At 42.4% G+C, this 10,046-nt stretch overlaps 1 protein-coding gene across 1 annotated transcript; it reads right to left on the bottom strand.

The window, feature by feature from the left end:
- Window positions 1-460: 460 nt before the first annotated feature.
- Window positions 461-7,103, bottom strand: LOC123370328 (arg8-vasotocin receptor-like). Its single transcript, XM_045016804.1, has 2 exons — window positions 6,188-7,103; window positions 461-1,262 (listed from the first exon to the last, which is right to left on the bottom strand). The coding sequence occupies exons 1-2, from the start codon at window positions 7,101-7,103 to the stop codon at window positions 1,063-1,065; spliced, it is 1,116 nt and encodes a 371-aa protein (XP_044872739.1). The 3' UTR covers window positions 461-1,062.
- Window positions 7,104-10,046: the final 2,943 nt, after the last annotated feature.

A 10,046-nucleotide genomic window follows, 5' to 3' on the forward strand; every position in this document is an offset into this window, starting at 1 on the left:
ACCTGTCTGTGCACCAGGTGACTTTATAGAGAATCTAGTCCTATGTGGTTGTTTTGTATTATATATAAATGGGAACTACAATGAGGTCACCATTCTCCTTATACTGGAACATTATCATAATGCCTGAGCACTTGTGACCCAAGATGTTATTTGAACCTAAAGCAGATGTCCAGAGTTGCAAGAGCAATGTATAAAGACACTGTGACATTTAACTCCCCAGGACCGACACATTTTTATAACCAGGGGTTGGCAACCTTTCAGAAGTGGTATGCCAAGTCTTCATTTATTCACTCTAATTTAACGTTTCGCGTGCCAGTAATACATTTTAACGTTTTTAGAAGGTCTCTTTCTATAAGTCTATAATATATAACTAAACTATTGTTGTATATAAAGTAAATAAGGTTTTTAAAATGTTTAAGACGCTTCATTTAAAATTAAATTAAAATGCAGAGCCCCTCAGACCGGTGGCCAGGACCCGGGCAATGTGAGTGCCACTGAAAATCAGCTCACGTGCCGCCTTTGGCACGCGTGCCATAGGTTGCCTACCCCTGTTATAAAGTGTTTAATTAAAGCTGACAGAGGATTTTAGTGACTTTCTGCTGCCTTCTCAAGGTTTCTCAAATATTTCCCCCAAATTTTTCCTGAACTATTCATGCTTCAATTTCAATATCACACATTCAAATCTAATTATAGGATTCTCCTTTTCAACAATATCACAATTTGTCATCAGTCTTGTAGAAATCTACTAGTTGGCAATCCAAAATTAGAGAACAGACAGCAGTTTTTGTAGGCAAAAATGAAGTATATAAAATAGCTCTACATATCTTTGCCAATAGTTATATGAATTTTATAGTGCAATGTAACTGTTAAAAGTCAGGCTTGCACAATGCTGGAATTCTTGTAATGCAGTGCATGCTACAATATTTAAGAAAAATATATTTATACAGGGAAGGACAATTTTTCAACTCACTCCATTCCTCAGATAACAAAGGATAGGGATAAAATATTCACATAAAAGTTGAATGTAATTAATGTATCAAAGCAACAAAAAGAAGTTTATATTTATACACAAGTTAGGTTTTCTTCTGGTTCCCTGTCTACCAAATTAATGCTGCCTGTGATCACAGATTCTTCCTGAGCTGAGATGTTTTTTGACTGCTTTTTGGCACAATATGGAATGTGGCCACAAAAATACATGTAAATCCACGGATTGGCACAACTATTCAAATTCCCCAGGAGCATGATAATGGTAAATGCTGCACCTGGAATGAAAGAATTGGAGAGATACCAGTGTAAATAAGACATGCCAGAAAGTAGTAATGTTCTTATGAATTGATGCTCTTTAATCAGGGCCAGCTCTACAGTTTTCGCCGCCCCAAGCAGCGCGCCAAATTGCCTCCACAAGCGGTGGGGGCAGTCCGTGTGCCCTTAGGGCGGCAGGCGCGTTTCCGTGGCGGCGGCAATTCGGTGGCAGCTTCTATGTTTAGCTGAAGCCTCCCCGGACATCTAAACATAGAAGCTGCTGCCACCGCGGAAACGCGCCTGCCGCCCTAAGGGCACATGGACTGCCCCCGCCCTCCGCGGCGGCAATTCGGCGCGCTGCTTGGGGGCAAAACAACAGGGACTGCCGCCCCTTGCAGATTGCCACCCCAAGCACCAGCTTGGAATGTTGGTGCCTGGAGCCGGCCCTGTCTTTGATGTACCTGTTCTTAAATTAATTTCCTTAACTGTTGTAGGATTAGTTTAGCATTTTGCAATAGAGAAAAAGTTAAAATAACATTTGGAGATTTCAGTTTTTTCAATGGTTATAAACAAGTGTAATTCTGTAGCTATCTACAGTATATAATACATTGTAGTTGCATATGCATAAGATGTATTTCAGGAATAGATATTTTTGCATAACTCTTCTTACCCCATATAAATCTAAATGTTAATGTAGTTGCTTATCTTAATCTATGTAAATGCTGTACCATCTCAGAAATGAATACATGTAGTAAGAGTTTTTAAAACAAAGATCATAACATGAGATCTTTTCAGAAGACAAAATTATAGTCTAATTTTATAAATTTACAGTATAATTTTGTCCGATTTATATCCGTATTTTATCTTTCAACAGCTGAACTTTAGAAATGAAGTTGATAGGGAGTCTGTTTTTAACAAAGGAGTAGCAATATAATTTTGAAAATATTAATATTGTGTACAGCATTTTATTCTTTTGTATTTTAGCTTTGTTTTTGTTACAGATATCAACCCTTACACAATTTGTAATTGTTCCATAGTTCACTGAAGATATTTCACAGCTAAGAACCTTTCAATATTCAAAAACACTTCAGAAGTTTTATAGTGTTGTTGTTATAAATAGTAAACCGGAAATATTTATTTTATTAATTTGAATAATTATTTTATTAATTAGTTAAAGCTAAAATGCTATATTGCCTTTAATTTCCCTAATATACAAAAAAAGTAATTCCATAATCTCTAAAATCTCTAAATATATATATTGATCTATTGCTAGTACAGATAAAATTCATAACATTTTGACTGTGTTGTTTACTAATAATTAAATGCTAATTAATCTTGGTTAGCCTTCCCAGCAGAAAAAAAGCCTTATTGAAAGCATATGTTTGTACATGTGTACACACACACACACACACACACACACACACACACACATTAAGTAACCCCCAAGATGATTTTTGATTATGCAGTGTAATATATTACCAGCTATTGTACATCATTAGGGCCCTATCAAATTCATGGCCACGAAAAACACCTCATGGACTGTGAAATTTGGTCTCCCTCTGTGAAATCTGGTCTTTTGTGTGCTTTTACCCTATACTATACAGCTTTCATGAGGAGATACCAGTGTTTCTCAAACTGGGTGTCCTGACCCAAAAGGTGGTTGTTGGGGGGGAGGTCACAAGCTTATTTTAGGGGAGCTGCGGTATTGCCATCCTTACTTCTGCACTGCCTTCAGAGCTGGGCGGCCAGAGAGCGGCAGCTGCTCTGAAGGCAGCAGCACAGAAATAAGGGTGGCAATACCATGCCGTCCTTACTTCTGTGCTGCTGCTGGCAGTGGTGCTACCTTCAGAGCTGTAAAAGCAACAAAGAATCCTGTGGCACCTTATAGACTAACAGACATTTTGCAGCATGAGCTTTCGTGGGTGAATACCCACTTCTTCAGATGCAAGTGGTGGAAATTTCCAGGGGCAGGTTTATATATGCAAGCAAGAAGCAAGCTAGAGATAACGAGGTTAGATCAATCAGGGAGGATGGGGCCCTGTTCTAGCAGTTGAGGTGTGAAAACCAAGGGAGGAGAAACTGGTTCTGTAATTGGCAAGCCATTCACAGTCTTTGTTTAATCCTGAGCTGATGGTGTCAAATTTGCAGATGAACTGGAGCTCAGCAGTTTCTCTTTGAAGTCTGGTCCTGAAGTTTTTTTGCTGCAGGATGGCCACCTTAAGATCTGCTATTGTGTGGCCAGGGAGGTTGAAGTGTTCTCCTACAGGTTTTTGTATATTCCCATTCCTAATATCTGATTTGTGTCCATTTATCCTTTTCCTTAGAGACTGTCCAGTTTGGCCGATGTACATAGCAGAGGGGCACTGCTGGCATATGATGGCATATATTACATTGGTGGACGTGCAGGTGAATGAACCAGTGATGGTGTGGCTGATCTGGTTAGGTCCTGTGATGGTGTTGCTGGTGTAGATATGTGGGCAGAGTTGGCATCGAGGTTTGTTGCATGGGTTGGTTCCTGAGCTAGAGTTACTATGGTGCGGTGTGCAGTTACTGGTGAGAATATGCTTCAGGTTGGCAGGTTGTCTGTGGGCGAGGACTGGCCTGCCACCCAAGGCCTGTGAAAGTGTGGGATCATTCTCCAGGATGGGTTGTAGATCCAACAGGACTCCACTGGCCATCACATACAGTCCCCAGCTCAAACCCCTCCAGCGCATCATCAGGGATCTACAACCCATCCTGGAGAATGATCCCACACTTTCACAGGCCTTGGGTGGCAGGCCAGTCCTCGCCCACAGACAGCCTGCCAACCTGAAGCATATTCTCACCAGTAACTGCACACCGCACCATAGTAACTCTAGCTCAGGAACCAACCCATGCAACAAACCTCGATGCCAACTCTGCCCACATATCTACACCAGCAACACCATCACAGGACCTAACCAGATCAGCCACACCATCACTGGTTCATTCACCTGCACGTCCACCAATGTAATATATGCCATCATATGCCAGCAGTGCCCCTCTGCTATGTACATCGGCCAAACTGGACAGTCTCTAAGGAAAAGGATAAATGGACACAAATCAGATATTAGGAATGGGAATATACAAAAACCTGTAGGAGAACACTTCAACCTCCCTGGCCACACAATAGCAGATCTTAAGGTGGCCATCCTGCAGCAAAAAAACTTCAGGACCAGACTTCAAAGAGAAACTGCTGAGCTCCAGTTCATCTGCAAATTTGACACCATCAGCTCAGGATTAAACAAAGACTGTGAATGGCTTGCCAATTACAGAACCAGTTTCTCCTCCCTTGGTTTTCACACCTCAACTGCTAGAACAGGGCCCCATCCTCCCTGATTGATCTAACCTCGTTATCTCTAGCTTGCTTCTTGCTTGCATATATAAACCTGCCCCTGGAAATTTCCACCACTTGCATCTGAAGAAGTGGGTATTCACCCACGAAAGCTCATGCTGCAAAATGTCTGTTAGTCTATAAGGTGCCACAGGATTCTTTGTTGCTTTTACAGATCCAGACTAACACGGCTACCCCTCTGATACTTCAGAGCTGGGCTCACAGCCAGCAGCCGCCGCTCTCTGGCCACCCAGCTCTGAAGGCAGCACTTCCACGAGCAGCAGCGCAGATGAAAGGGTAGCAGTACTTCAACCCCCCTTCAATAACCTTGTGACACCCCCCCCAACTCCTTTTTGGGTTAGGACCTAAGTTCCCTGTAAGCTGTGTGGCTGCACAGCAACCTATTTAGTGCTGCACAGGCACTCAGGGAACCCATGCAGCTGACCTGCCAGAGCCGGGAAAGGCATGTGTCATAGGTGATGACATCCCCTCTAGCCTGGGGGGTGCTCAACTCTGCCCTCCACCCCAGGTCCTGCCCCCATTCCATCCCTACCCCCCACCCCTTCCTGCCCCCACTCCGCTCCTGTCTCTTCCTCACCTCCTCCTCTTCCCTTCCGGAGCTTCCTACACACTGCGAAACAGCTGTTCACGGTGAGCAGGCGGGAGGCACTGGGAGGGAGGGGAAGGAGTTGGTCAGCGGGGCTGCCAGCAGGTGAGATGTGCTTGGGGGTGGGGAAAGCTTGGCTGCTGGTGGGTGCTGCTCAGCAGCACCCGCTCATTTTTCTCTGTGGGTGCTCCAGCCCTGGAGGACCCATGGAGTTGGCACATATGGGGGCACCCCTCCCCTGTCCCCAACCCAGCCCCAGCCCAGATGCAGCTAGGCACCCCTGCTGCATCTGGTGGAGGGGTGCCTAGCCCATGGCTTCAGCCCCAGAGTTTCCGCAGCATAGAGAGGCACCTCTCCCCTTCAGCCCAGATGCTGCTGCCAGGAGAGAGCTAGGAGGAGTCCTCTCTCTCCCCATTGTAGCCCCAGAGCACACTCCTGCACCCCAAACCCCTCATCCCCAGCCCCACCCCAGAGCCCGCACCCCCAGATGGAGCCCTCACACCCCTGCACCACAACCCTCTGCCCCAGTCCTGATCCCCCTCCCATACTCCGAGCCCCTCTGCCCCACCTACACCACATGAATTTTGTTATGTGCACCAATATGGAAGTGATGCGTCATACATCACCTCCATATTGGTGCACATAACAAAATTCATTCCACACATCTGTGGGAAAAATTAGAGGGAACACTAATTAGAGGGAACCCCTACAATTACAACACCATGAAATTTCAAATTTAAATATCTGAAATCATGAAATTTACGATTTTTAATATCCGATGACTGTGAAATTGACCAAAATGGACCCTGAATTTCGTAGGGCCCTATACATCATTAATACAGTATGCAAACAAACTAATCCTTCAAATTTAATCATACATAAAATGATTACACATAGCTGAACCTAAATAATATGTAAATATAAAGAGGAAAAGTAGCAATGTGGTAGTCTATTATAGTTATTGATAAGAAAAAGGAGTATCTTACCTTCAGTAATGCCACTGGGGTACCACACAGACCACAACTGTACAATGAAGAAAGGTGCCCAACACAGGACATATGCAATAACTGTCACCACTGTCATTTTTACAGTCTTGATCATAGCCTTTGAAATATAGTTAATACTGCTTGCTTGGAATGGCAGGACTTGCTTCTGATTTATTGCTTCAAATTCATTCCTTTTTTTCACATGTATGTTAATGAGTATTATTTTGCAGATCTTAACCTGGCATATGGTAAGGATAGCTGTGGGAATGAAGAAAATAGCTACAAAAATCCAAGTTACATATGCCTTTAAGCCCCAAGGTTGGATGAACTCACCCCAGCATTCAAAAATATCTGGAGATATTTCAGTCTTGGAAAAGATAAATACTTGTGGAAGACTAAAAAGCAGTGATATAGACCAGCTGGTGCAAATGGCAGCATTCCAAAGAGCCTTTTTCTTTTGGAAAGTGACCACGGGATAGCATACTGCTTGATATCTGTCCACTGTCATGACCACTATCATATAAGCAGAAGCAAACATGCCCAACAACTGCAAATATTTGATAGTTCTGCACAATGCATCTGGCCCTATGAAAACATCTGTAATATCCCATATTAGTTGGGGAAGTACTTGAAAAAATGCTACCACTAAGTCTGCTATGCTCAGGTGAAGCATGAATACATACATCCTAGATAACTTCTTTCTTCTCCTCCACAATACCAGTATGAGAATAAAATTGCCCAGAGATGCTGTCATAAATATTACTCCCAACACAGCAATCTCTAACTGAGCTAATTGCTCATCTCTTTCTTGTCTTCCAACTGGATCTGACTTATTTGTCAAATTCAGGACAAGCTGAGGAAAAAGACTTTCAGTCTGATATTCATTAGCTTGCACAGGAACTGAAAAATTCTTCATAGCACACAGAAGCTACTTACAGTAGCTGTTACTCACGACTCAGGTTGATAGCTCTGAAGTATGGGTTAGTAAATATGTCAGCACTTGCTTCAGGTTTCAGTGTGTCTTGAAACAAATCTCCGTGCATGAATGAACCTGAAGCAGCAAACCTGCCTCTTGATAGACTTCTCTCTCTTGCTAGAGTGAAAAAAAAGGCATTATATAGTCTTCAAATAGAGTCTTATGTAACTTCATAATCATTTGGTAGGCTGTAGTTGTCTTAGCCAATAGGAAAACAACTAATATAATTGGGATAAATATATAAATAAAATGAGAACCACAGAGACTTGAAATAATCAAATCACTTATTTCAGTGCGGCCAAAATCATACTTACATATTTTTACCCATGAGAGCTTTTCCAAATATAAATGTTATGTAAACCAGAACTGTATTCCTTGGTTTAATAACTAGGATTTTAGTCATAAATATAAATGTGGATGGAAAAGTTAGGTCCCTGAGTCTGGCTGCATGGTCACTCTAACCCTCTTGGATCCCTGAGACAAAGACCATATCCTAAAAGCTGCAAACACAAAGAGAGAGAGATTTTTTCTATTAATTTTTCTGTTTTCAGATGTCAGTCAGCTGATCTAGAAAAGAAGAGACTTAAATGGTTTAAAATAATCCTTTATTGTAAGAAGACTGGATTCTTTTCTAAGCAAAAAGAAAAATAACACATGGAATACATTACATCTATTGCAACTGCAAGCCTGCTGATGTTTTAATGACAGGGGATGGGATGGAGGGCAGGAACATTCTGTGGGAAATCCAGCCGCTGAAGAGACATGAATGATATAGCGGTCTATAAGACCACTTCTAAACACCAGTCCTACAACCAGTACGGTTGTTTAAAGGTTTTAAAGTAAACTGTCTAATATTTTTCTTTTCTCCATGTGGAATAAATTATTTTGATGATTTGAGGAATCTTGTCTAAGTATAGCTTATGAATTCTGTTTTATATGGGGGACTCTCTGTGTATCTATCAGACTGCAAACTCCATTTTGAAAGTAGGTCTTGCTGCCTTTTTGGTTGTCTTTATGCCTCCATCTTGGACTAAATTCTTAGGGATGGTGGCACATGGCTAACAAAGGCTACACTACCAACTTATATTGGTATAACTGTGTTGCTCAGGGGTATGGATTTTCTACACCCCTGAGCAACACAGTTATATCAACCTAACTCCTGGTGTTGCCAGTGCTATGTTGATGGGAGGACTTCTCCTGTCGGCATAGTTACTATCTCTCGGAGAGGTGGAGTACCTACACCAATGGGAGAAGCCCTCCTGTCAGTGTAGGTAGCATCTGTGATGGGTTGGATCACAGAAACCCTCTTGGGAACTGCCAACTCATGTGCCAAGACTACTTCTGCCCCTGCTTTCCCTGCCAGCCTGGGACTCCAGCACCCTGTCTTGTTGAACCAGACATGCCACTCTGTTCCAACACTGACCCAGGGTCTGAACCAGATGCCCCAAAGCTGCAGACTTAACTGAAAGCAGCTTACAGAAGTGTTCCTGTCTTTAACACTCAAATGCCCAACTCCCAATGGGGTCTAAACCCCAAATAAATCCGTTTTACCCTGTATAAAGCTCATAAAGGGTAAACTCATAAATTGTTTGTCCTCTATAACACCGATAGAGAGATATGCACAGCTGTTTCCCCCCCCCCTCACTCCCAGGTATTAATACATACTCTGGGTTAATTAATAAGTAAAAAGTGATTTTATTAAATACAGAAAGTAGGATTTAAGTGGTTCCAAGTAATAGCAGACAGAACAAAGTGAATTACCAAGTAAAATAAAATAAAACACGCAAGTCTGAATCTAATACAGTAAGAAAACTGAGTACAGATAAAAACCTCATCCTTAGAGGAATTCCAGTAAGCTTCCTTTTACAGACCAGTCTCCTTCTAGCCTGGGTCCAGCAATCACTCACACTCCCTGTAGTTATTGTCCTTTGTTCCAGTTTCTTCATGGAGAGGCTATCTCTTTAACCAGCTGAAGACAAAATGGAGGGGTCTCCCATAGGCTTAAATAGACTTTCTATTGTGGGTGGAGACCCCTCCTCTCTCCGATGCAAAATCCAGCTCCAAGATGGAGTTTTGGAGTCACATGGGCAAGTCACATGTCCAGGCATGACTGAGTTTCTTACCAGCCAAGCCACATTCCTCCAATGCAGATTGGTATCTTTGAGTTCATTGTTGGCTTAAATGGATCTTGATTGGGCACTTAACGTGCACATTCCTTTCTCAAGAAGCTGACCAAATGCTTACTAAGGCTACTTAGAAATCAAGCAAGTATACAGCCAATATTCCTAACTTCAAGTACAAAAATGATACATGCATACAAATAGGAGGAATGTATTCAGTAGATAATAACCTTTACATAGATATGTTACATGGCATATGTAGCATAAAACATATTCCAGTTATATCATATATACATTCATAAGCATATTCCCATGAAGCCCTCTGGCGTACACCGTCACAGCATCTACCAAAGTGCTGCAGTGATGCAGCTGCATAAATGCAGCTGCTCCCGCTGCGACCCTTCTAAGTGTAGACAAGCCCAAATCGGGTGACCAGATGTCTTGATTTTATAGAGACAGTCTCGATATTTGGAGCTTTTTCTTACACTAGGCACCTATTATCCCCCACCCTCATCCCAATTTTTCACACTTGCTATCTGGTCACCTTAAGCGCAAAGGCAAGTTGTTAAATGTTGATTGTCCATTTAAATGGAGCAGCCTTGCACAAAGAGATGGATACTGCCCAGGGCAAACCAGTTTTTCAAGTCTGAACTCTAGAGGGTTTGGCAACTAAAGAGTTTGTCTTCACGTACAACTCTACAGCTGCACTGAGGTAGCTGTGCCCCTGTAGCATTTAAGTGAATATGTTACTATGTTTACGAAA

Source organism: Mauremys mutica, chromosome 1 (genome assembly GCF_020497125.1).
Source record: "Mauremys mutica isolate MM-2020 ecotype Southern chromosome 1, ASM2049712v1, whole genome shotgun sequence".
Lineage (NCBI taxonomy): Eukaryota > Metazoa > Chordata > Testudines > Geoemydidae > Mauremys > Mauremys mutica.

What these genes read in the sequence shown, in the direction of transcription:
- LOC123370328 (XM_045016804.1), bottom strand. Translation starts at nt 7,103, where the DNA reads ATGAAGAATTTTTCAGTTCCTGTGCAAGCTAATGAATATCAGACTGAA. An exon ending in CCCCAGTGGCATTACTGAAG is followed by an intron (nt 1,263 to 6,187) that starts GTAAGATACTCC and finishes CTTTCATTCCAG; the next exon opens with GTGCAGCATTTACCATTATC.